General features: G+C 49.3%; 2 protein-coding genes across 8 annotated transcripts in view; both read right to left on the bottom strand.

The window, feature by feature from the left end:
* LOC119950577 overlaps nucleotides 1-504 on the bottom strand; it is a 35,424-nt gene extending 34,920 nt beyond the window's left edge. For 2 of the 6 annotated variants that reach the window (XM_038773119.1, XM_038773120.1), the window contains exons 1-2: nucleotides 366-504; nucleotides 19-93 (exon numbers count right to left, since the gene is read on the bottom strand). In XM_038773119.1, the coding sequence (XP_038629047.1) occupies nucleotides 19-93; nucleotides 366-368 (78 nt within the window). In that variant the 5' untranslated portion in view covers nucleotides 369-504. The remainder of the gene's footprint in view (nucleotides 1-18; nucleotides 94-365) is intronic. The other 4 variants (XM_038773122.1, XM_038773125.1, XM_038773121.1 and 1 more) reach the window with 4 other exon arrangements.
* A 2,606-nt stretch (nucleotides 505-3,110) lies between these two features.
* LOC119950578 (tumor necrosis factor receptor superfamily member 14-like) overlaps nucleotides 3,111-27,320 on the bottom strand; it is a 55,037-nt gene continuing 30,827 nt past the window's right edge. For both annotated transcript variants that reach the window (XM_038773126.1, XM_038773127.1), the window contains 4 exons: nucleotides 18,773-18,954; nucleotides 13,792-13,826; nucleotides 10,728-10,851; nucleotides 3,111-4,816 (listed from right to left, as the gene is read on the bottom strand). In XM_038773126.1, the coding sequence (XP_038629054.1) occupies nucleotides 4,749-4,816; nucleotides 10,728-10,851; nucleotides 13,792-13,826; nucleotides 18,773-18,954 (409 nt within the window). In that variant the 3' untranslated portion in view covers nucleotides 3,111-4,748. The remainder of the gene's footprint in view (nucleotides 4,817-10,727; nucleotides 10,852-13,791; nucleotides 13,827-18,772; nucleotides 18,955-27,320) is intronic.

Raw genomic sequence — 27,320 nt, 5'->3', positions numbered from 1 at the left:
TAAAAATAACTCACTCACCTTGACAGGCAGTTTGCCCTTGTTCCTTGAGGACGATTCTCCTGCTACTTGAGGGTCAACAACGGGGCCAAATGCCTGGGCAGAAGCACATTTAACGATACTTACTGGAGGGTACACACCTCAGAGAAACACCAGGTACGTCAGCAAGTAGTGATTAGATGGCACAAGTTTGGGTTTTAAAAGTCTGAAGACTAGGGTGAAAAAGGTCTGATCCCACAAATTGAAAAGGAAGTTAATTAGTGTAATGTGCAAGTTACTCTTGCTTTGCACATAACAGAGATGCAGGAAGAGAATGCAAGAGAGTGGATTTGGAGGAAAGGAATAAGAGAAACTGGATAAACACTAACCATCGCAATATAAGAAATGTTCACAGTCAGAACGAGAATTTTCTTGTATCCTGTCCAGCAGCGTGACAGATCTGCTAAAGGAGTCTCGCCAGACACTCAAACTTAGGTGGAGTTGGGCTTTATAACATTTTTGCTGTGTGTCACGTGCAAGAACATCAAGCGTTGCATAAAAATGGACATTTCACAACATGTACAAACCACCACAATCTGTTTAGGTTTCCTTGCTGTTATCAGTAAAAACATACTATTCAATCCTAAAACCAAGGCTAGGACACTAATGGCTACAGTTCCAAAACACCAACATGATGCACAACTTTACAATACAGTAACTCTGGTACTTTGTAATTGTTTTAAAATAACAACGACTGATACAATTATCACCTTCCTATTGTGGTGACAATACAAAATGTTCCAAGGTCAAATTAAAATGCACATTAAAATCAGAACGCAGTAGTGAGAATCTGAACCTTCACTACAAATAAATCCGAGCACACCGGGGTTGTATTGAGAGAAGGGTGCTGCTACTCTTTCTGCCAGCTGTTACGCCTTGAAAAGAGAGTCCCATATATAAAAAAGTAGAAAGTTTTTGACAGTTCTTTGAACAAATATTTTTATTAAATGATCAAATATAAATAGTAACATACGTATTAATAAAGATATACACATATTATATAAATTTAAAAAGAGATTAACGAATAAAATGGATTAAAACTTGTCACAAGTAGGCTTACATTAACACGGCAATGAAGTTACTGTGAAAAGCCCCTAGTTGCCACATTCAGGTGCCTGTTCAGATACACAGAGGGAGAATTCAAAATGTCCAATTCACCTAACATGGGACCTGTGGGAGGAAACCGGAGCACCCGGAGGAAACCCACGCAGACACGGGCAGAACATGCAGACTCCGCACGGACAGTGACCCAAGCCGGGAATCGAACCTGGGACCCTGAGAAGCCACAGTGCAAACCAATGTGCTATTGTGCCGCCATTAAAAAAAACCTTAAAAATTAAAAAATAACTCAATCGCTCCAACTCCCGAAGATGTCCAGGTCTTTAAAGAATGAAATGAATTGCCGCTATCATTTAAAAAAATATGTTTGTTTGAGGTATTTTCATATATACAAACAAAATCCTGGTTTCACCCCCACAACCCAAAGATGTGGATTGGCCACACTAAATTGCCCCTTAATTGCAAAAGAATAATTGGGTGCTCCAAATTTATTTTTTTAAAATAAAATAAAATACAAGCAGAATCAGAAGAACAACCAAACAACTCAATAACCAACCAACATCCACTCCCCTGACACTGCCACCTCCTCACATCCCACCTTCCCCATTTTACCCCGTACCCCCTCCCCCCCCCACCTCCCCCCTTGCTGACCTCTCAATCCCCCAGAAATAAATCAATACATGGCTTCCACCTCCAGCGCTGAAACCATCCGCCGACTCCCTCAGAGCAAACTTGACTTTTCCCAGTCTCAGGAATTCCGCCAGGTCACTCACCCACTCCCACTTTCAGCAGCTCCAAGTCCTGCCACCCTATCAAAATCCGTCTCCGGGCTATCAGGGAGGCAAAGGCCAAAACATTGACCTCTCTCGCCATCTCAATCTTAGACTTGCCCAGAACATGTGGATGTGATTCACAAGCCCCCCCCCCCACCCCGCGCACCGCCCACACCTATCCTCCACCCCCTCAAAGAATCTACTAATCCTCACCACCGTCGTATGTGCCCTATGTACCACCTTAAACTGGGTGAGGCTCAGCCTCGCACACAGCGAGGACACGTTCACCTTCCGCAAGGCCTCTGCCCACTTCTTAGCCCCACCTCCCACCCCATTTCCTCCTTCATTTACCCTTAATGTCCCCCACCCGGGCTCCCTCCCAATCCATCAGCTCCTTACAGACATCGGACACGTGCCCCTCCCCTATTTCATCCCTCGACCGCACCTTGTCCTGCAACCCCAGGAGTGGCAGCCCAGGCAAGGATGGCACCTCCCTCCTTACAAAGTACCGAAACTGCAGGTACCTAAGCCACTCCCCCTGGGCAACTCATACACATCCGCCAGGTCCACCAACTTCGCAAATTTGCCCCCGACAAACAGATCGACAAAGCGCTCAATCCCCACTTGCTATCACCCCCGAAAACACACATCCAGCCCCCCTTAGCGCAACCTATGGTTGTTGCAGATTGGTGCCCATTCCGAGGCACCCTCCAGCTCTAAATGCTGCCTCCACTGCCCCCACACCATTAGTGCTAGGTAGTGGTTTAGCACAGTGGGCTAAACAGCTGGCTTGTAATGAGGAACAAGGCAGCAGCGCGGATTCAATTCCCGTACCGGCCTCCCTCAAGAGGTGCCGGAATGTGGCAACTAGGGGCTTTTCACAGTAACTTCATTGAAGCCTACTTGTGATAATAAGTGATTATTTATTTTATTTATTTACCTGGCTGGCGAGAACGGTAGAGGTGGTGACAGCAAAGCGCTTAAACATGTGCCCCTGCATGATGTCGCCTCTATCCATCCCCCACACCGACCCCTCCCCATGACCCATTTCCTAACCATAGTGATAATCACTACCCAATAGTAATTCATCATATTTGGCAGTGCCAGCCCCCCCCCCCCCCCCCCCCACCCCCGCGCAACCCCTCTTCCCCCCCTCCCGCTCCAAGAAAACCTTCCTAACCTGTGGGGTCTTTCCTGTCCACACAAATCTAGAGATCAGCGCACTGACCTTCTTAAAAAACGACTTTAAAATGAACATTGGGAGGTTCTAAAACACAAACAGAAACCTTGGCAGTACTGTTTCTTTCACTGGCTGCACCCGCCCTGCCAGCAACAATAGCTGCACATCCCACCTCTAACAATCCGCCTTCAGTCCCTTCACCAGCCGAGCCAGCTCGTGCAACTGTGCCCAACCCAGGCCACCTAGTATCTAAAACTCCCCCCACACCCTAAATGGCAACTCCCCTAGCCTCCTTTCCTGCCCTCTAGTCCTAATCGGGAATACGTTGCTTTTCCCCATATTCAACTTGTATCCTGAGAACCGGCCAAACTCCCCCAGGATCCCCCTGATGCCTCCAATACTACCCACCGGGTCCGAAATATACAACAACAGGTCATCCGCAGACACAGAGACACCAACCCCCGCTCAATCCCTCTCCAGTGCCTCGGCTAAGTGCCATTGCCAGCGGCTCTATCACCAAGGCGAAGAGCAACAGGGAGAGCAGGCACTCCACCTCATCCCGCAATTCAGCCCAAAGTACCCTGAACTCACTCGGTTTGCCCGCACGCTCATGGCCGACACCTTATATAGCAGCCGGACCCAGTCCACTAACCCCTGCCTGAACCCGAGCCGCCTGAGCACCTCTAAAAATATGCCCACTCCACCCGATCAAATGCCTTCTCTGTGTCCATTGCCACCGCTGCCTCTACCGCCTGCCCCTCTGAAAGCATCATCATTACATAAAGCAGCCTCCTCACATTCATCGTCAACTGCCTCCCTTCACAAAACCCATTTGATCTTCGCCTATCATCCCCGGGACACCGTCCTCGATTCGCGAGGTAAACCTTCGCCATATCAGGCTGGATGACCCGCACTGCTCCGGATCTTTATCCTTCTTTAATATCAGGAAGATGAAAGCCTGCGACAGTGTAGGGGTGTGTGCCCCCTCTCCCTTGCTTCATTATACACCCTCACCGGCAGTGGTCCCAGGTTCGCCCCAAGCATCTTATAAAACTCAACCGTGAACCCGTCTGGCCTCGGGGCCGTCCCGACCATGCATCGTCTCCATACTCTCCATCACTTCCCTCAACCCAATAGGGGCCACCAATCCTAGAACCAAAGTAGAGCCACTCCTTTACTTTGGGAAACTCCAGCCCATCTAGGAACCACCTTCTCCCTGACCGGGGCTCCGACTCGTATCACCTGTGGCAGGCATGGGTTAGCTGAAAATCTCAAACTGATCTCAGCTTCACAGCTCCGTCATCAAGGGTCCTTCCCATTCACCCTGCCCACACAGGCTGCATTCACAGCCCAAGTTAAAATCAGGTTCAATGCCTTCTCGTTCCTTGATGCTGTCTGTAAAAGTTCTACGGTAGAAGACCACCACTCTGATTCAATTTTTAAAGAGTTTTAATGGCTACTCTCCATGGCACAAACTCACATGTAAATTGACAATAAGGCACCAGGAAACCTCCTCCAGGAATGCACTATAAGTTGGCGATCAAATTGGGCAGTTGGTAATATTCAAAGGCTGTTCAATAAATTATCTTTGCAAAGCATCTCTCTGATGCATTATATCTATCAGGTGTAACTTCTTTCTGACAATTCTGTTGAAACCCAGGAGCTGATTTCAGTTGCTTTCCAGGTGTCATTTGCGGTTCCTATTCTTGAATTATTTGCAGTGAATCAGCTTTCTTTGATTCACCCAATTTAGGCGGAAGTGGAGTATCTAAGAAAGAAAAATACAGAAATTTGGTAAATCATTGAATGCTTATTCATAACTTTAATGAAAATATATTCAAAATTACAGGAGGAGTTTAGGATCAAAAATCAACCAATTAATCTCGAGCAGTTTGTTGGAAGTAAAAGTCGCCATAGTCCCAGATGGCCATAGGCTGCTTTCGCCTTTGAGGGGGGAGAGCTGACTGGTGGTGATTTAACCTAAGGGTCAACACACCTCAGGCGAAGGGGCAAGGTTGAGAAGGCGGGGCCTTCATGAATAACCTCAGCCGGTACGGGGTTTGAACCCACGTGGCTGCTGGCCTCGCTCTGCATCACAAACCAACTGTCCAGCCAACTCAACTAAACCGGTCCTTATTCAATCATACTTGGAGATTAACAACTAGTAAAACTTTCACTACCTTAGTGATCCCAGCTGGTTTACTCTGGGTCAGAGTCAATGGTGTGTCAGAGAGAGCACCAACACACCCTCTTGAGTTGCCAGACACCCTGGTCCAGAAATCTCATCTCTTTGCATGAAAATTGCTCCAGTTCAGTGCAATTTCCAGGCTCTGGTGTCTCATAAGTTAGACAGTTCTTCATATTTCCTCGCTAGGTTTGCTGAACTAGCCAAGGATTGGATTTCCTCAAACGTAAAAACAGAGTGCTGGAATAAACTCAGCAGATCTTGTGGCATCTATGGAGTGAGAAACAAAATTAACATTTTGCATCCAATATGACTTCGAGCACGACTTGTGTTTTAGTGTGAATCCTCCGGCCAGGTTTCTCTGATCCCGCGCCGGGTCGGAGAATTGCTGGGGGTGGGGGTGGGGGGGGGGGCATGCGAATCCCGCCGTGCCACTCTGACGCTGGGCCGCCAATTCTCTGGCGACCGGAGAATCGCTGGCAATCACACTGGCGTGGTTGCCGCGCCGCCGGTCAGGGACCATTGAAAGCGCCCCCCCCCCCCACCGATTCTCCACGCTCGAAGGGCCAAGTGCCCACCGGCATCGTTTGCGTATGGTCCTACCTGGCGGGACCTCGGTGTTCTGGCTGCGTGGGCTGTCCTGGTGGGGGGAGCGGGGGGAGCGAACTCCGGGGGGGCCTCCACGGTGGCCAGGCCCGCGATCGGGGGCAACCGATCGGCGGGCAGGCTCATTCCGGGGGGGGGGGGGGGGGAGGAGGGTTCTATGTTCCTCCACTCCAGGCCCCTGTGGGGCTCCGCCATATTGCCATATCAGTTTCTGCTCGGCGATTCTGCATTGACGCACGTCCTGAAGGCCGCCTTGGAGAATGCTTACATGAAGATCAGAGGCTGAATGCCCTTGGCTGCTGAAGTGTTCCCCGACTGGAAGGGAACATTCCTGTCTGGTGATTGTCGCGCGATGTCCGTTCATCCGTTGTCACAGCGTCTGCGTGGTCTCACCAATGTACCACGCTTCAGGACATCCTTTCCTGCAGCGTGTGAGATAGACAACGTTGGCTGAGTCGCATGAGTATGTACCGCGTACCTGGCATTGCAATCTCTGCATGGGTACCACCATTACACGTGAGAACACCACCCACCAGGTACGCGGTACATACTCGTGCAACTCTGCCAACATTTCCCTCATTTCTCAGAGGTGACTCCGATAGACCATGAGTCCCTTCACAGCATGACCACTGTGGCTTGTGGCTTTGAGAAAAGAGGTGTGTGTGTTACACAGAGCCAGAGGGGCCAGGAATTAGAAAGAAAGGTTGGTTCCCTGAGCGAGTGATGTGGGAAAGTTGGTCATGTTCAAGCACTTCCTCGCACACATTGCCTCCTGGTCTTGTTCTCTTCCTTCGCTTAAATCACTGGCTTCAGTGCCTTCTGTAGTTCTCACCTTCCCGGGCAGCTGTGGATCTGTGGGGAGTAAGTACAAAATGGGACAATGGTAAAACATGTTCATTTACCAAAACATAATAGGTTACCTTCACATTTAATGCACAATATGATAAATGATAAAGTCTCCCAAGTCTGAGTAAGAAACCTTGCCCCCTCAAATTCCCTTCTCCCACCCTACGCCCACAAAAAGGATTTTTAAACTCCAGTTCAGGGAGGACATGAGCTGGATTCTCCGTTGGCGGCATCCTCCACTTTGCCAGCGGCTTGGGGGTGCCCACAATGGGAAACCTCATTGGCCGGCTGCCGGGACAGAGGGTCCCGCTACCGGCAGTGACTCTTTGTGAGGGGAGAACGTAAGTGGATGCAACACCACCTTACTGCACCAAAACAACTCCAACCTCTGCACAGACTACATTCACCCCATTGATAACCCTCGCAGCTGCAAGACCCAGTGTGGGGCAAAAGCACCATTTAGCCACGTGCAGGAAAGAGAGAGACTATAATACGGTGAGATGCCTTTTCATGGTTTCAAATTTTCTCTCCCTCTGCAGAAATAAAGCTGAAAAATTCATCACTTTGGAAAGTCTGCCTTCCACAGCAACTAACTTAAGGATTTACTTGCATTTGAATTGAACAAATACTTAGTAAACCAAACACCCTTCTGTTAGAATTCAATGTATTGGGAGTGAATTAATCCTTTATCCCCTTTTTCCGAACTCTGAATTAATCAATGTAATGATCTTTTATGGTGACTGTGGCTATTCAGTATACATGAATTTTTACAAATAAATTTAGAGTACCCAATTATTGTTTTTTTTCAATTAAGGGGCAATTTAGCGTGGCCAATCCACCTACCCTGCACATCTTTGGGTTGTGGGGGGCGAGACCCACGCAAACACGGGGAGAATGTGCAAACTCCACACGGACAGTGACCCAGGGCTGGGATCGAACCCGGGTCCTCAGCGCCGTAAGGTAACAGTGCTAACCACTGTGCCACCATGCTGCCAATTCAGTATGAGTGAATAACTGAGATTTGACACAGACTAATGCTTGAACAGTGATATTAAAGAGCAGCAGCATTACCATTACGTGCTGGGCAGAATCCTGGTCTCCACATAATTTCTCCCTGGCGCAGGTCAAACTGGCACACACAAAGAACAATACAGCACAGGAACAGGCCCTTCGGCCCCCCAAGCCTGCGCCGACCATGGTACCTGCCTAAACTAAAACTGTTTGCCTTACAGAGTCCGTATCCTTCCATTCCCACCCTATTCATATATTTGTCCAGGTGCCCCTAAAATGCCGCTATTGTACCGGCTCCCACCCCCTCCCCAGGCAGCGCAGTCCATATATTTACCACCCTCTTGTGGAAAACAAACTTGCCTCGCACATCCGTTCTAAACTTTTCCCCTCGCACTTTAAACCTATGTCCCCTAGTACTTGACTCTCCTACCCTAGGAAAGAGCATCTGACTATCCACTCTCCATGCCACACATAACCTTGTAGACCTCTATCAGGTCGGCTCTTAACTTCTGAGGTTCCTGTGAGAACAGACCGAACCTCTCCTCATAGCTAATCTCTCCTCCATACCAGGCAACATCCCAGTAAACCGCTTCTGTACCCTCTCCAAAGCCTCCACATCCTTCTGGTAGTGTGGCGACCAGAATTGTAGACAATATTCCAAATGAGGCCGAACTCAGGTCCTGTACAACTGCAACATGACTTGCCAATTTTTATGTCCAGTGCCCTGACCGATGAAGGCCAGCATGCCGTATGCCTTCTTGACCACCTTATCCACATGCATTGCCACTTTCACTGGCCCCTCTGCCAGCCTAATCCTCCTGTAAGGCACCTCCATTTGGAGGTTGGTCCTGAGCCTCCTCTGGCTGGATACACCTCTCCCTCCATTGAACGTACAATCAGTCCCCAGGAATCCTTTTTATGCTCTCTTATAGAAAAGCCTATTGTAGTTTAACCTAATCATTGTCTAGCTATCATTTGACCAAACCAATTACAAAAGCTGTCTCATGCCATCGTGTCTCGAACCAAAGGGCAGCACGGTAGCACAGTGGTTAGCACTGTGGCTTCACAGCGCCAGAGTCCCAGGTTCGATTCCCCACTGGGTCACTGTCTGTGCGGAATCTGCACGTTCTCCCTGTGTCTGCGTGGGTTTCCTCCGGGTGCTCCGGTTTCCTCCCACAGTCCAAAGACGTGCAGGTTAGGTGGATTGGCCATGATAAATTAGATAAAGTGACCAAAAAGGTTAGGAGGGGTTATCGGGTTACGGGGATAGGGTGGAAGTGAGGGCTTAAGTGGGTCGGTGCAGACTTGATGGGCCGAATGGCCTCCTTCTGCATGTTGTTCTCTGTTCTAAGTCTCTGAAGACCTTTTGTCTCCCCACAATTCGATACCTATCAGCTTGCTCAGTAAGAAGTCTGACAACACCGGGTTAAACGCCAACAGCTTTGTTTGGAATCACTCAGATGAGTCTGATAAAGAAGCAGTGCTCCGAAAGCCAGTGATTCCAAACAAACCTGTTGGACTTTAACCTGGTGCTGTAAGACATCTTACTGTGCTCACCCCAGTCCAACGCCGGCATCTCCACATCATGGCTACCATCAGCTTGCAGACAATCCAAGGCTAGCATCTGGCCAAATGGCGGCCTTGGTTTTATTGGTCTAACTCTAACTTTTTGTGTCTCTGAGACATCACTGTTCTTACAGAGCCAGTTAGCTGCCTTGCTAGATTTCTGCTGTTGTCAACCCTTTGTCCATTTGGCATTTACACTTTTCAGATCAATAACAGAGTTGGTCAATGTCGGCTCTAACTATAATTTCCCACCCTGTCACTTGTCAACCATCCTTACCCAGGGCATAATCATAACAGGATAAATGCAACAATAAAACTTTTTCAAAATGAAGTCATAGTACTTAATTTAGTGCTAGCTTAATTTAGTGGTAACTTAATTTAGTATAAGCCAATTAGCAAGAGAACCTAAAGTAGGGAGTTGCCCAGGATTCTTACACTTCACCGACTGTCAAATAGAAGCAGATATTCTAAACTCGAATTTGAGAATGTTTACCATGCCTGTCCTGGTCAGATCATACTCATTTTTCTGACAGCCTCCACCAACATCGGTGATGCTGTTGGGTTTATCTACCCTCCTCCACATGATCATGCTAATCTTGTAAGGAGCCTTTGACAATTAAAAACCCCCATCAGTTGTTCAATTCTCCTCTCCACTTCCTGAAAGATGGCTGACAGGTCCTTCGCTCCAAAGGTCCTTAACCCCAAAGATCTGCAATCTTTCATTGTTCACCTTGATGCATTTTCTGTGGAAAAAGCATATGTTCAAAAATATTTAGTGCATTGTGAAAAGGGTTTCTTTGAAAGTATTTTAAATGTTACTCTTTGATTCATTGCATAGTTACAGGTCACTCACCTGAGTGTCATGAATTTTAAATGAGTTAGGCATCTAATTTCAGCTTTCTATCATGCCGTGTGACTGAGAGTGCCATACATTTCCAGGCAGGATGTCCATGAGATCCCAGGCTCAACACTGACACCCTTGCATCGTTATCATTTTGAAGTTCCAGCAATTAACACATTGAAGATCAATGCAAAATGAGCCGTCAGGTGAATTCTCCCTCAGTGTACTCGAACAAGCGGCGGAATGTGGCGACTAGGGGCTTTTCTCAGTAATTTCATTGCAGTGTTAATGCAAGCCTACTTGTGACAATAAAGATCATTTAAAAAAGTACAATTAAGGCTACTTGCCACGAGATTCACCACTACAGCAATTTCTGGCCCAGTATGCTATTGGAAAAGAATTAAAGCACTTTTTATGTTTTTCTAACTGGCTCTTTCTTGTTCGATTTAAAATTTTAACTATCGAAAGGAAGGACTGATGAGGAATTTGTGGACAGGGCAGTGTCTGATGTTTCTATCCATTTGAGTTCAGGGATGTCCCCGATCCCATTTCCCAGCCAGCACCTAACAATCAACTGCTTGCTAATCAGCATGGGAAACCATGGGGTGCTAGTCCCATACTTACCTTTAGGTTCTGAGATTACATCTGATTTCGCTTCCTCTAAAGTGAAAGAACTAGAACTTAATTTCCTGACAGTTTGAATCTGATCTTCACTTGATGGCTGATTTCCTTTCTTACTGTCCAGGGACTGTGGAGAGAAATAATTTGTAACAGTTACCACATAGAAGGTGTTAACATAATAGAGGCCCATGGAATAGAAGGCTCTGTGTCATTTTGGATGAAAAACAAATGGTGCGCCTATCCTCTTGGAGACCTGGCCAGTACAAATGCAGACCCATGTGGGTTTGGGTTCGTGGACATGTCCAGCCATTGGAATTTCATGGGCCCTTCTCAATATTTCCCTGCGGTACCTCGCTAGCATTTGGGAAAGGCAAACAAAGCAAGGGGATACTCAATAAATGGGAGGGTGAGAAAGTGAAAGACTTTAGAGTGCATGTCTGCAGGTCCTTGAAGTGACAGGACAGGTGGACAAGGTGGTCAAGAAAGCATATGGAATTCTTGCCCTTTTTGAGGAAGGTACTGAGTACAACAACAGGGCTGTAATAATGGAACTGTATAAAACTCAGGTTAGGCCGCATCTGGGGTTATGTGTAAGGTTCCGGCCAGCACATTGCAGGAAAGACATAATTTCCCCAGAGAAAGTGCAGGGGAGATTTACAAGAATGTTGCTAGGGCTTGCAAATTGTAGCTATGAGTAGAGATTGAATAGACGAGGGTTGTTTCCCTCAGAACAAGGGAGGTTAAAGGGTGGCCTAATTGAGGTGTACAAAATTATGAGGAGTCTAGACAGACTACACAGGAAAGACTTGTTTTCCCCTAGTTGAGGGATCAATAACCAGGGGGAATAGTTGTAAGGTGATTGGCAGAAGGATTAGAGTTGACATGAGGAAAAACCTTTTTGCCCAGAGGGTGGTGAGCGTCTGGAATTCACTGCCCAAGTTGGTGGTTAAGGCTAAATTGCTCAACTCATTTAAAAGATACCCGGAACAAGGCTGCACGGCGGCGCAGTGGGTTAGCACTGCTGCCTCACGGCGCCGATGACCCAGGTTCGATACTGGCTCTGGGTCACTGTCCGTGTGACGTTTGCACATTCTCCCCGTGTTTATGTGGGTTTTCGCCCCCACAACCCAAAGATGTGCAGGGTAGGTGGATTGGTCACGCTAAATTGCCCCTTAATTGGAAAAATGAATTGGGTACTCTAAATTTATAACAAAAAAGATACCCAGATCTGCCTCTGAAGTGCTGTAACCTCTAAAGCTGTGGAGCGGGTGCTGGGAAGTGGGATTAAAATGAGTGGCTATACATCCTCCCATCTTTGATCCTTTTACGGTTTCTGGGGGGTGACTAGGGAAGATTTTCACTTGGGTAAGGACTTGTGGACAAACTCATGATCATCAGCTAGGGGTGCATAGTTGCTGGCTCTTGAAACTTTCATTCCCTCTATGTGGGATTTTTTTTATAGAAATGGGAAGTGAGTTTTTGAAGGATCACCTCTCTGAGGCCTGTGTAGGTGGATTCTACTGGTCCAATCAGTCGAAAGCAGATTGCTAAACCCTTTCAAAGTTTTATTTTATTTTAGAGTGCCCAATTATTGTTTTCAGATTAAGGGGCAATTTAGCGCGGCCAATCCACCTACGTTGCACACGCAGACATGGGGAGAATGTGCAAATGCCACACGGACAGTGACCCGGGGTTGGGATCGAACCTGGGACCTCGGCGCCGTGAGGCAGCAGTGCTAACCACTGCACCACCATGCTGCCCTTTTAACCCTTTTAAACTTGATGTGAATCTGTTTGAGCTATTATTGGAGAGTTTGGAATTTTTGGTGGGCGCCTTTGGTACCAGCTCAATGGCCCCAAAGATAGTGGGCGTGATTATCCCAAATTCAATTTCATTTGCAACTCACTTTAAATCTGTGCCCTCTTGTTCTTAATCCTTTTACAAACGTGAACAGTTTCTCCTTATCTACACTATCCAGCCCCCTCATGATTTTGAACATTTCTATCAAATTTCCTTTTAGCCTTCTTCTCTCTAAGGAGAAGTCCCAACCTCTCCCATCTAAGAGGTTAGCGTTATTATACTTAAATTGCATTAATGCATCAATGGCTCCGAAGTGGAGATGGTCGATAGCTTTAAGTTCCTGGGGGTCACCATCACCAACAGTCTGTCCTGGTCCACTCACGTTGATGCAACAGTCAAGAAAGCCCAACAACGTCTCTACTTCCTATGGAAGCTAAAGAAATTCGGCATGTCTGCATCGACTCCCACAATCTTCTACAGATGTACCATAGAGAGCATCCTATCCGGCTGCATCACAGTCTGGTATGGCAACTGCTCAGCTCAAGATCGCAAGAAACTCTCTGTCTGCAGCAGGGTCCAAAGCTTGCAAGATGGGCTGGAGGGAGAGGGAGGAAGGAGGGGCCCCACTCGGGTCTTCCCTCAATAGTGTCTCAAGTGATTGTCCTCTTATTGCAGAGAAACCAGAAGCTTAAACACAGGACTCATATCCCCCCCTCCACCCTCCTTTCATGGGCATGGCCCCCTTGAGGCCCTGAACCATGGCCATACTACCCTGGCAGATGGGCACCCTGGCACTTCCACCCTGACAGTGCTCCTGCAAGCTTGGCAGTGCCACTCTGGCACCTTGGCAGTGCCAGCCTGGCGGTGCCAAGGTGCCCGTGGGGGAGAGTCAGGGGGAATCCCAGAGGAGGCCTCTCCGAGCCTCTACCCATCGTGTTGCTCTCTGATTGTGACAGGATGCAGCTGGTAGATCGTGCCCAAATTGTGAGCCTGTCACATGACGGTCACCCAGTGATTCATTCTCATGTATTACCCCTTTTAATCAGTTAATGTCTTGGAATCCCTTTCACAGCTAGGATCTTATTGTTCAAATGATTGGGTTTAAGACACTTATATTCTAGCTTTGCTTGTGAACTCAAATTATCTTTGAGTCTTGTTTTTTTTAAAGTCTCTTTTCAATTCAGGTTTCCAGCTGGTGGATTAAAAACATTATAAAGCACGTATTCATGACAGTTATATAATACATATTTACTAAAACTAAGCATACCTTTTCAGGGTTTTCTGTTTCATCCTCGGCTTTTTCTGGTAATATGAACAAAAAAAGTACATAAATGAGTTAAGGTAATCTGGACCAATCAGATATATATACTTAAATCTGTAACATGAGTCTATTCTGTTTACATACAGGGTAAAACATACAGGGCTAAAAATTGGTCCACATGGTTACCCATGTGTTGGGGCTCAAGTCTGACGTCAAGTTTGCAACCTGCTTGTATGGAGTCCAGAGTAAGCAGCAGACATATTTGGTGCTGTCACCTCATTTACCTGCATGTGGCACAGTACAGAGCATCTGCCACACAGTGTCAGAGTGCTGAGCAGCATGTGCTGTGGTGCAGCCAGCCTTCTGTTCTTAAAGGCAGTCTGTCCTTCCTAAAGGAAAGTTGGAAGGAATTGCAAGAGGACTCTGTTGAATCCTGTTGTTGCAGCTGCACACAAGGAAAATAGAACACAACGAAAAAAGAGGGCTCCAGAGCCATGATTGCAGTGCTTAGGGTTAAATGGTGGGCATGAATAGGGAGAGACTGAGACACAGTCTCAATGATCACCCACAGAAGGGATCAGGGTAAGTGACAGGGAGGTCTGGACCTGAGCACTTGGCAGCAACTCCACAAATCTAAAAATCTCACACTGCTAGTTATGATTAGTAAATGCATGGGCGGCCCAGTGGTTAGCACTGCTGCCTCACAGCTCCAGGTCCCGGATTCAATTCAGGCCTTGGGTCACTGTCTGTGTGGAGTTTGCACGTTCTCCCCGTGTCTGCGTGGGTTTCCTCCGGGTGCTCCGGTTTCCTCCCACAGTCCAAGAATGTGCAGCTTAGGTGAATTGGCCGTGCTAAATTGGCCCTTAGTGTCCAAAAGATTAGGTGGGGTTATGGTGTTATGGGGTTAGGGTGGGGTTTAGGTAAGACACTCTTTCCAAGTGCCGACTAGATGGGACGAATTGCTTTCTTCTGCACTGTAAATTCTGTTTACATGCCACCCTTTCCAAGTTCTCTACCAGCCTGTTCACCCTGCTCAATGCTCCAAACCCCCATCGCTCACTCAGCCGTACCCACTGGCACGTGATATCCAGATGCTGTACTTCACCATCATACAACTACCAATGCACTACCAACTACCTCACGCCCACCTCTCACTGCGTCCGCCAACCTCCAGCTATTTAGCTGTGATTGCCAAATGTAGTACAATGATCACTTATATTGTTCTCTCTGGCCATGGTGGTGCAGTGGTTAGCACTGCTGCCTCACGGCGCCGATGACTCAGGTTTGACCCTGGCTTTGGGTCACTGTCCGTGTGGAGTTTGCCCATTCTCCCCGTATTTGCGTGGGTCTCACCCCCACTACCCAAAGATGTGCAGGGTAGGTGGATTGGCCAGGCTAAATTGACCCTTAATTGGAAAAAGAATTGGGTGCCCTAAATTTATTATTAAAAATATATATTCTTCTCTCTCTTGCAGGGCAAGCACACAAAACAGAAAGTACAGCAGAGCCAGAGAGGGTCAAAGACACTAGCGTTTCATACAGGAGTAGATGGTTCTCTGCATTGTAGGGTGGGCTATTGCAGAGATTGTGGAATTCACTGTTGCTGAGAACACACAGTCTGCTCTCGTCTTATGCTCCTTCTCAACTCCCAACTCACCCTCATCCTCCTCTCTCTGGTATAATGAAGCTGCTGATGGTGTCACCATGGACCTCTTGTTTTCCCTCATCCAATATTGTCTTTCTAATTTGCTGAATAAGATCTGCTGCCTGCCCAGCACAGCGAGAGAAAGAAGAAAACTGCTCAGCACTGATAAAGAGGCCCTGTCACCACTCACTGCCACCAGGGAAGGTACTGGCACTGCATGTGTCTCTGGGGATAGTGAAGAGTTGGAATCTGCATGTGATCAGGTTTCCAGAGGGAAGATGACAGCTAAGTTCTGCTGCAAATTCTTCAAATAAGGATCTTGATGAGGCAGCATACAGAGTGGGCCAGTTCACCTGCTGGCCTTCCTTTTTTTTAAATATAGAGTACCCAATTATTTTTTTCCAATTAAGGGGCAATTTAGCGTGGCCAATCCACCTAGCTTGCACACCTTTGAGTTGTGGCGGTGAAACCCACGCAGACACGGGGAGAATGTGCACACTCCACACAGACAGCGACCCAGAGCCGGGATTCGAACCCGGGTCCTCAGCGCCGTGAGGCAGCAATGCTAACCACTGTGCCACCGTGCTGCCCACCTGCTAGCCTTCCTGACAGCTGCCTATTACTGAAGCGGGAGGAGTTGTGTTATGCTTCTTCATGTAGCACAAGGGGCTTCCTTGATGTACGCTCTGACAAAGGAAGGTTCAGACTTGGAAATAGGTTTAACACATTTATTGAACAGTTAACAATTCTCCTACTTGAGTTCGATTCTCCTGCTAATCTTGTTGTAGTAACTCAATCTAACTAACCAGTCTGCTCTAAGCCATGCAGTGGGTGTGATGCTTCTGATTCACCCTGTCCTTTGCTCTGAGTGTCACCTGTGGATAGAGACAGAGCATGCGTGCCCTGTCCTTTTATATGGGTAGCCCCCCCTTGTGGTAGTGTCACCTCTGGGTGTCTTGACTGCCCATTGGTCGTGTCCTATTCTATGTGTTCATTAGCTGTATGTCTGCATGTCATGGCATCTCTGGTGCTCCCTCTAATGTTCACTTAGTCTTAGTGTATTTACATTAACCCCTTGTGTATTTACAGTGATGCTTATCACCACAGCAGTAAGGCTCCATTCTGGCACTGGGTATATTTCAGAGGCCGCCCTCACTGTAGCCTCTGCTGCATCTCTGTCTTCCCTCAGACCCAGAGCGAATGGCTCCACCCAGATGATCTGTCACACGTGAGTTGCTAATGCCACACGGAATGACTCATCCATCCCATTGACCACATGTCCATTCTCCTGCAGGGTCCTCATCCGACGGTGTCGGCCCATCCGGGGGGAGGGGGGGGGGGCGGGATTGTTCCCCCCCCCGCCTCCCATGAGAACACCTCAGAGGGGAGCTCTGCTTCATATTCACGGCACAACTGTTATCCTAACCCTCCCCCAGCGCAGAGCCACACACCTCGTTGGGTGACAGTAGTGGCCAGGCTTCTGGGGCACATTCTGGTGAGCACCACACACCTGCCGATGTACATCAGCTGGAGGCAGGGACCCCCAGGCGAGACAGCAGTGGGAGGTCTGCCTGATCCCTGGACCCAACTGGGAGATGCTGAGCCTCTGGACCAGGTTTACCCGGAGCTGATGGAGTTGCTAAGCTGCGGCTGTGAGATTCAGACGGGGATATCAGTGACAATCCATAGCCGATTGGAGGAGTCCTAGAGACTACGGGTGCAGGAGGTAATGCCAGCAATGTGTGACACTGAAGCCAACACTGCTGGGGTGGGGAGCGTAGTGGAGAGTCTGGTGCACGGCGTCAGTAGTATTAGTGAAGGTATGCTTCAGTCGGTGATGGCCGTGGCTGAGCATCTCCACAGAATGTCCTAGTCTCAGGTGGGCATTTCCAAGTCCCTCCAGAGCAGGTCCCGGTTGCTGGGCCAGGTGTCCCATTCTCAGGTGGGCATAGCCCAGGTGCTGTGGAGTATGTCCCAGTTTCAGGTGGGCAGTGTCACGGCGCTCCAGAGCATGTCCCAGTCACTGAGGAGCGTCGCCAAGGGCATTGACACTGATGCAGACATTGGGGAGCCGCCAGGGCTGACAAAGGGGCGGTAGGGCATCCAAGGACTCGATCCAGCTGCCCCTCTGGCCAAGGTGAATGCCAGGGCTGAATGGGCACCACCGGTGGAGGGAGCACTGGGTGTCAACCCAGAGCCACCCTATGGAATGGCGATGGCGGCTACCAGCTACCTCCTGAGAGCGGGGACGTGCTGTTGGCACGAGGGCAGAGGGCCCGCCAGCCCTGCCAGCCCCAGGGCCCCGCAGAGGACACCCGCCAGGAGCATCAAAGACCATCGGACGCGGTAGTGGGCAGGCCGCGTCCACCTCTCATTGGCATTCTGGGGACACACCGAGGTGTCGCGGAGTCCAAGGGAGGCTGAGCAGGTCGTGGTTCACTGAGGGCACGGGGGAGGGCGGTTGGGGTAAGGGGTGGAGGATGCAATGGAGGTAGGGGTGGTGGTAGGGGTTGGGAGGAGTGGGGAAGATGGGGGTTGGGGCAACATCAGGGGACTGGGGCAGTTGGGGACATACGTTTATTATAAAATGTTGCACTCGAGAAATATTACGCCTCTGGCACTTTGTTCCGCAATGCGGACCGAACAGTAATCCCCTGACCCAGCTCCCAGGGCAGAGAGCCCCTGACCCAGCTCCCAGGGCAGAGAGCCCCTGACCCAGCTCCCAGGGCAGAGAGCCCCTGACCCAGCTCCCAGGGCAGAGAGCCCCTGACCCAGCTCCCAGGGCAGAGAGCCCCTGACCCAGCTCCCAGGGCAGAGAGCCCCTGACCCAGCTCCCAGGGCAGAGAGATCCTGACCCAGCTCCCAGGGCAGAGAGATCCTGACCCAGCTCCCAGGGCAGAGAGATCCTGACCCAGCTCCCAGGGCAGAGAGATCCTTTGAGTTTCCATTGGGTGCTCTAATTTCCTCGCACAGTCCAAATACGTGCACGTTAGGTGGATTAATCATGCTAAATTGCCCCTTAGTGCTCAAGGTTGTGCAGGTTATGGGGATGGGGGGCGTGGGCTTAGGTAGGGTGCTCTTTCAGAGGGTCACCGCAGATGCGATGGGCTGAATGGCCTCCTTCTGCACTGTAGGAATTCTATGATTCTATTTGTAGTGGCTTATATTGTAGTTGATCAGGAATTGTTTAGTTTAACAAATAAATATTAACCAGCCTCATTTTGCACACAAGTCGAGAGATTATCCAGGTAATGAAGGACCAAGCTGGGTTAATGTAAATCGAGATTCAGAGCAGTTAAATCAAGTGGATGTTTGTACAGATAACTCAACTGATTTACTCACCTGCATTGCCCGACCTGCCAGTCCTTCTACATCTCACCCAATTATTATTCCAGAATATAACTACTGCAACGCAGAGTATTGCAAATACTGCAAGTGGCAAAACAATAACCTCTGGGTAGATGCACTTTTTATTTTTTGTACTTGATCCTCCCAGAGTCGAAATCATACCTAATGAATGACAACTGGGGGAAAAGTGCAGAACAATGAATTAAGACAAATATTCATTGTTAATTTTCTCATTCTTATACTAATTAAATGATTGCCTATTGAAATCTCACCGCAAACATAGTGGAGTATGATTTCAATCAAAGTTTTCAAACTTATGCTCATGGACCCATGGGCCAAGACCGTCCAAAGGTCCTGCGACACATGACCGACCTAACAGCTCGGTGGCATGGGCCATCTCCCAGGGTACCATGGTCCAAATGTGAGTGAGTGAGTGGCGGCCAGATACATGGGATGGGATTCTCCGATCCTGGGGCTAAGGGTTAAAACGGCGGAGGATTTTACGACGGTGTCACCTGGCCCCTAGGATCAGGGATCCTGTGCTCCGCAGGGGGCCAGCACGGCTCTGGGGAGCCTCACGCTGCTCCAGCTGCCAAAACGGGTGTTCGCATGGGCAGCTCGTGCTCGCACATGCACCCCACAGCCGGCACACGTTCGTGCAAGTACGTGGGTTGCCGTCTCTGCGCCGGCCCTGATGCAACATGGCAGAGACCAACAGGGACCCAGCATGGAGGGTCCATAAGCTCCCCACTGGGATAAGCCCGCCCACCGATCTGTAGAATCCAAAGTCAGATCCGCCCTCGCCCCCACCATGCCGCCCTCCCCCCCGCAGCCAGAACGCTGAGGTCCCGCTGGGTAGGACCTCACAAGAACGATGCCGGCGGAACTCTGCTGAACTCGCCCGGCACTCGGCCCATCGCGCGGGGAGAATTGTGGGGTGGGGGGGGTCGCCGACCAGCGCCGCGCCGACCACACCGGCGCCATTGGCGGCGATTCTCTGGTCGCTGGAGAATCAGCGGACCACCGTCGGAGCAGCGAACCCCCCCCCCCCCCCCCCCCCCCCCCCCCCCCAGCGATTCACTGACCTGGCGCAGGGTTGGAGAATCCCGCCCATGGTCTGCTCCCCTCATGCTCCAGTTCCCTCAAGATCCCAGTTCTCTCTACACTCCTGCTTTCTGCTTTCCAAACCCACGGCCTGCTGTCCCCACCCTTCTGTGGTTCCTGTTTCCTCAGTGCTCTGCTCTCTCTATCTTCATTATCTCTCAGTGCTCTCCCTATCTTCATTGTCTCTCTGCTCTCTCTATCTTCATTGTCTCTCAGTGCTCTCCCTCTCCCTATCTTCATTGTCTCTCAGTGCTCTGCTCTCCCTATCTTCATTATCTCTCAGTGCTCTGCTCTCTCTATCTTCATTGTCTCTCAGTGCTCTCCCTCTCCCTATCTTCATTGTCTCTCTGTGCTCTGCTCTCCCTATCTTCATTATCTCTCAGTGCTCTGCTCTCCCTATCTTCATTGTCTCTCTGCTCTCCCTATCTTCATTATCTCTCAGTGCTCTGCTCTCCCTATCATCATTGTCTCTCAGTGCTCTGCTCTCCCTATCGTCATTGTCTCTCAGTGCTCTGCTCTCCCTATCTTCATTGTCTCTCTGCTCTCCCTATCTTCATTGTCTCTCTGTGCTCTGCTCTCCCTATCTTCATTATCTCTCAATGCTCTGCTCTCCCTATCTTCATTGTCTCTCTGCTCTCCCTATCTTCATTGTCTCTCTGTGCTCTGCTCTCCCTATCTTCATTGTCTCTCTGCACTCCCTATCTTCAATGTCTCTCAGTGCTCTCCCTCTCCCTATCTTCATTGTCTCTCAGTGCTCTGCTCTCCCTATCTTCATTGTCTCTCAGAGCTCTGCTCTCCCTCTCTTCATTGTCTCTCAGTACTCTCCCTCTCCCTATCTTCATTGTCTCTCAGTGCTCTGCTCTCCCTATCTTCATTGTCTCTCAGTGCTCTGCTGTCCCTATCTTCATTGTCTCTCTGCTCTCCCTATCTTCATTGTCTCTCAGTGCTCTCCCTCTCCCTATTTTCATTGTCTCTCAGTGCTCTCCCTCTCCCTATCTTCATTGTCTCTCAGTGCTCTCCCTCTCCCTATCTTCATTGTCTCTCGGTGCTCTCCCTCTCCCTATCTTCATTGTCTCTCAGTGCTCATCCTCTCCCTATCTTCATTGTCTCTCAGTGCTCTGCTCTCCCTATCTTCATTGTCTCTCAGTGCTCTCCCTCTCCCTATCTTCATTGTCTCTCTGTGCTCTCCCTCTCCCTATCTTCATTGTCTCTCAGTGCTCTCCCTCTCCCTATCTTCATTGTCTCTCAGTACTCTCCCTCTCCCTACCTTCATTGTCTCTCAGTGCTCTGCTCTCCCTATCTTCATTGTCTCTCAGTACTCTCCCTCTCCCTATCTTCATTGTCTCTCAGTGCTCTGCTCTCCCTATCTTCATTGTCTCTCAGTGCTCTCCCTCTCCCTATCTTCATTGTCTCTCTGTGCTCTCCCTCTCCCTATCTTCATTGTCTCTCAGTGCTCTCCCTCTCCCTATCTTCATTGTCTCTCAGTACTCTCCCTCTCCCTACCTTCATTGTCTCTCAGTGCTCTGCTCTCCCTATCTTCATTGTCTCTCAGTACTCTCCCTCTCCCTATCTTCATTGTCTCTCAGTGCTCTCCCTCTCCCTATCTTCATTGTCTCTCAGTGCTCTGCTGTCCATATCTTCATTGTCTCTCTGCTCTCCCTATCTTCATTGTCTCTCAGTGCTCTGCTGTCCCTATCTTCATGGTCTCTCTGCTCTCCCTATCTTCATTGTCTCTCAGTGCTCTCCCTCTCCCTACCTTCATTGTCTCTCAGTGCTCTGCTCTCCCTATCTTCATTGTCTCTCTGCTCTCCCTATCTTCATTGTCTCTCAGTGCTCTCCCTCTCCCTACCTTCATTGTCTCTCAGTGCTCTGCTCTCCCTATCTTCATTGTCTCTCTGCTCTCCCTATCTTCATTGTCTCTCAGTGCTCTCCCTCTCCCTTCATTGTCTCTCAGTGCTCTGCCCTCCCTATCTTCATTGTCTCTCAGTACTCTCCCTCTCCCTATCTTCATTGTCTCTCAGTGCTCTCCCTCTCCCTATCTTCATTGTCTCTCAGTGCTCTCCCTCTCCCTATCTTCATTGTCTCTCGGTGCTCTCCCTCTCCCTATCTTCATTGTCTCTCAGTGCTCATCCTCTCCCTATCTTCATTGTCTCTCAGTGCTCTGCTCTCCCTATCTTCATTGTCTCTCCATGCTCTCCCTCTCCCTATCTTCATTGTCTCTCTGTGCTCTCCCTCTCCCTATCTTCATTGTCTCTCAGTGCTCTCCCTCTCCCTATCTTCATTGTCTCTCAGTACTCTCCCTCTCCCTACCTTCATTGTCTCTCAGTGCTCTGCTCTCCCTATCTTCATTGTCTCTCAGTACTCTCCCTCTCCCTATCTTCATTGTCTCTCAGTGCTCTGCTCTCCCTATCTTCATTGTCTCTCAGTGCTCTCCCTCTCCCTATCTTCATTGTCTCTCTGTGCTCTCCCTCTCCCTATCTTCATTGTCTCTCAGTGCTCTCCCTCTCCCTATCTTCATTGTCTCTCAGTACTCTCCCTCTCGCTACCTTCATTGTCTCTCAGTGCTCTGCTCTCCCTATCTTCATTGTCTCTCAGTACTCTCCCTCTCCCTATCTTCATTGTCTCTCAGTGCTCTCCCTCTCCCTATCTTCATTGTCTCTCAGTGCTCTCCCTCTCCCTATCTTCATTCTCTCGGTGCTCTCCCTCTCCCTATCTTCATTGTCTCTCAGTGCTCACCCTCTCCCTATCTTCATTGTCTCTCAGTGCTCTGCTCTCCCTATCTTCATTGCCTCTCTGCTGTCCCTATCTTCATTGTCTCTCAGTGCTCTGCTCTCCCTATCTTCATTGTCTCTCTGCTCTCCCTATCTTCATTGTCTCTCCGTACTCTGCTCTCCCTATCTTCATTGTCTCTCTGCTCTCCCTATCTTCATTGTCTCTCTACTCTCCCTATCTTCATTGTCTCTCAGTGCTCTCCCTCTCCCTATCTTCATTGTCTCTCAGTGCTCTCCCTCTCCCTCTCTTCATTGTCTCTCAGTGCTCTGCTCTCCCTATCTTCATTGTCTCTCTGCTCTCCCTATCTTCATTGTCTCTATGTGCTCTGCTTTCCCTATCTCCATTGTCTCTCTGCTCTCCCTATCTTCATTGTCTCTCTGCTCTCTCTATCTTCATTGTCTCTCAGTGCTCTGCTTTCCCTATCTTCATTGTCTCTCTGTGCTCTGCTCTCCCTATCTTCATTGTCTCTCTGTACTCTCCCTCTCCCTATCTTCATTGTCTCTCAGTGCTCTCCCTCTCCCTATCTTCATTGTCTCTCTGTGCTCTCCCTCTCCCTATCTTCATTATCTCTCAGTGCTCTCCCTCTCCCTATCTTCATTGTCTCTCTGTGCTCTGCTCTCCCTATCTTCATTGTCTCTCAGTGCTCTGCTTTCCCTATCTTCATTGTCTCTCTGTGCTCTCCCTCTCCCTATCTTCATTGTCTCTCAGTGCTCTCCCTCTCCCTATCTTCATTGTCTCTCTGTGCTCTGCTCTCTCTATCTTCATTGTCTCTCAGTGCTCTGCTCTCCCTATCTTCATTGTCTCTCTGTGCTCTGCTCTCCCTATCTTCATTGTCTCTCCGTACTCTGCTCTCCCTATCTTCATTGTCTCTCAGTGCTCTGCTCTCCCTATCTTAATTGTCTCTCAGTGCTCTGCTCTCCCTATCTTCATTGTCTCTATGTACTCTGCTCTCCCTATCTTCATTGTCTCTATGTGCTCTGCTCTCCCTATCTTCATTGTACAGTACTGTACATTGTATAGTACAGATGCACTATAGAGAGCATCCTATCGGGCTGCATCACAGCCTGGTATGGCAACTGCTCGGCCCAGGACCGCAAGGAACTTCAGAGAGTCGTGAATACCGCCCAGTCCATCACACAAATCTGCCTCCCATCCATTGATTCCATCTACACCTCCTGCTGCTGGGGGAAAGCAGGCAGCATAATCAAGGATCCCTCCCACCCAGCTTACTCACTTTTCCAACTTCTTCCATCGGGCAGGAGATTCAGAAGTCTGAGAACACGGACGAACAGACTCAAAAACAGCTTCTTCCCCACTGTCACCAGACTCCTAAATGACCCTCTTATGGACTGACCTCATTAACACTACACCCATGTCTGCTTCATCCGATGCCAATGCTTATGTAGTACATTGTATATATTGTGTTGCCCTATTATGTATTCTCATGTATTTTCTTGAATTCTGTTTAATTCCCTTTTCTTCCCATGTCCTGAATGATCTGTTGAGCTGCTTGCAGAAAAATACTTTTCACTGTACCTCGGTACACGTGACAATAAACAAATCCAATCCAATCCAATCCTATCCAATCATTGTCTCTCTGCTCTCCCTATCTTCATTGTCTCTCAGTGCTCTGCTCTCCCTATCTTCATTGTCTCTCGGTGCTCTTTTTTTTAATAAACAATTTTATTGAGGTAGTTTTTGGCTTTATAAACAGTTACAGACATCATAAGAAAGGAAGCAAAAATGTGCAAACATCCACGTACTTTCAATACTTCCATCGTAACATATTGCACAAGCCCGCTCCCCTCCCACCGGTACTACCCGCCATATTTTCCCTCCTACTCTACTCTACCCCCCCCCCCCCCCCCCTCCCCCCGCCTGACGCTCACTCTCCCGCAAAGAAGTCAATAAATGGTTGCCACCTCCGGGTGAACCCCTGCACAGATCCCCTCAAGGCAAACTTAATTTTTTCCATCCCCAGGAAACTCGACATGTCCGCAAGCCACCACTCAGTCTTCGGGGGCTTTGAGTCCCTCCACGCCAATAATATTCGTCGCCGGGCTATCAGGGAAGCAAAGGCCAGCACATCGGCCTCTTTCTCCCCCTGGACGCCCGGGTCTTCCGAAACCCCAAAAATTGCCACCCCTGGACTCATCACCACCCTTGTTTTTAGCACCTGGGACATGACCCCCGCAAATCCCTCCCAGTACCCCCTCAGCTCAGGGCATGCCCAAAACATGTGAACATGGTTTGCTGGTCCTCCCGCGCACCTAGCGCATTTGTCCTCTATCCCGAAAAATTTGTTCATCCGAGCCACCGTCATTTGGGCCCGGTGAACGACCTTAAATTGGATCAGCCCGAGCCTAGCGCATGTCGCGGTCGAGTTTACCCTACTCAGGGCCTCTGCCCACAGCCCATCCTCCATTTCCCCGCCTATCTCCTCCTCCCATTTAAGTTTCAGTTCCTCTGTCTGGGACCCTTCCTCCCTCATGAGCACCTTATATATACCCGAGACACTGCCCTCCCCTTCTTCCCTCCTAGAGACTATTCTGTCTAGGATCCCCATTGGCGGGAGGCGCGGGAAAGATGGGACCTGTCTACGAACAAAGTCCCGCAACTGTAAGTATCTAAAATCATTTCCCCTTACCAACCCAAATTTCTCCTCCAAGCTCCTCAAACTCGCGAAGCTCCCTTCCAGGAACATATCACCCACCCTTCCCGCCCCTGCTCGCCGCCATACTCGGAACCCCCCATCCATACTGCCGGGGGCAAACCGATGGTTGTCGCAGATTGGCGCCCAGACAGACGCCCCCATCTCCCCCACATGCCTCCTCCACTGGCCCCATATCCGCAGGGTCGCCACCACTACCGGGCTGGTGGTGTACTTGGCCGGCGGCAGCGGTAGCGTCTCTCGGTGCTCTGCTCTCCCTATCTTCATTGTCTCTCTGCTCTCCCTATCTTCATTGTCTCTCAGTGCTCTCCCTCTCCCTATCTTCATTGTCTCTCTGCTCTCCCTATCTTCATTGTCTCTCTGTGCTCTCCCTCTCCCTATCTTCATTGTCTCTCTGTGCTCTCCCTCTCCCTATCTTCATTGTCTCTCAGTGCTCTGCTCTCCCTATCTTCATTATCTCTCTGCTCTCCCTCTCCCTATCTTCATTGTCTCTCGGTGCTCTGCTCTCCCTATCTTCATTGTCTCTCAGTGTTCTGCTCTCCCTATCTTCATTGTCTCTCAGTGCTCTGCTCTCCCTATCGTCATTGTCTCTCTGTGCTCTGCTCTCCCTATCTTCATTGTCTCTCTGCTCTCCCTATCTTCATTGCCTCTCTGTGCTCTCCCTCTCCCTATCTTCATTGTCTCTCAGTGCTCTGCTCTCCCTATCTTCATTGTCTCTCTGCTCTCCCTCTCCCTATCTTCATTGTCTCTCGGTGCTCTGCTCTCCCTATCTTCATTGTCTCTCAGTGCTCTGCTCTCCCTATCGTCATTGTCTCTCTGTGCTCTGCTCTCCCTATCTTAATTGTCTCTCAGTGCTCTGCTCTCCCTATCTTCATTGTCTCTCTGCTCTCCCTCTCCCTATCTTCATTGTCTCTCAGTGCTCTGCTCTCCCTATCGTCATTGTCTCTCTGCTCTCCCTATCTTCATTATCTCTCAGTGCTCTGCTCTCCCTATCTTCATTGTCTCTCCGTACTCTGCTCTCCCTATCTTCATTGTCTCTATGTGCTCTGCTACCACTGTGCTCATCCCCTGCTCCCAAAGTGCTCTCTTCCCTGTGCTCTGCTCTCCCTGGAATGCCTGTTCACTCCGGGATCTTGCTTCTCCAGACTCTGCACTCCTCATGCTCCTGATGTCTCTGTGCTGTGCTTTCTCAATGCCCCTGCTCTCCATTTGCTCTCCTACTGTTCTTTCCATGCTCTGTACTCTCTAGGCACCAGCCTGCCAAGGGTACACAGCTTCTTTAGTGAGAAGCAGGCAACACCCATTCTCACTGGTATCTGCATGTGGTCTTGTCAAAGAAAATAACAAAATGTCTGAATTGTTTAATCTCATTTCCCTTCATGCTTGAGTGAGAATCCTGCCGAGGCATTACACGTGCTCCTCTAAATGCTTCTTAAATGTTGTGAGGGTTCCCGTCTCTACCACCCTTTCAGGCAGCGAGTTCCAGATTCCCACCACCCTCTGGGTAAAAAGGACTTTTCTCAAATACCCTCTAAATCCTGTGCCCCTTACATTAAATATAATACCCCTGGTATTGACCGCTCTATTAAAGGGGGAAGTCTGTACCTATCTACCATCTCTTCTCTTTGTCCTTCATAATTTTGTACATCTCAATCTGGTCCCCCCCTCAGCTTTCTCTGCTCTAAGGAAAACAACCCCAGCCTAACCAGCCTTTTTTCAAAGCTGAAATGCTCCAGCCCAGGGCAACATCCTGGTGAATCTCCTCTGCACCCTCTCTCGTGCTATCACATCCCTCCCATAGTGTGGTGACCAGAACTGTACACAGTACTCTAGCTGTGGCCTAACCAGCGTTTTCTACAGCTCCATCATAACCTCCCTGCTCTTATATTCCATACCTTGGCTAATAAAGGCAAGTATCCCATGTGCCTTCCTAACCACCTTATCTATCTGTCCTGCTGCCTTCTATGGACATGCTCTCAAGATCCCTCTGTATAT

The sequence above is a fragment of the Scyliorhinus canicula genome, chromosome 16, assembly GCF_902713615.1.
Source record: "Scyliorhinus canicula chromosome 16, sScyCan1.1, whole genome shotgun sequence".
NCBI lineage: Eukaryota > Metazoa > Chordata > Chondrichthyes > Carcharhiniformes > Scyliorhinidae > Scyliorhinus > Scyliorhinus canicula.
Note: the sequence above shows the minus strand (reverse complement) of the source record. Positions and strands in the feature narration are given on the sequence as shown.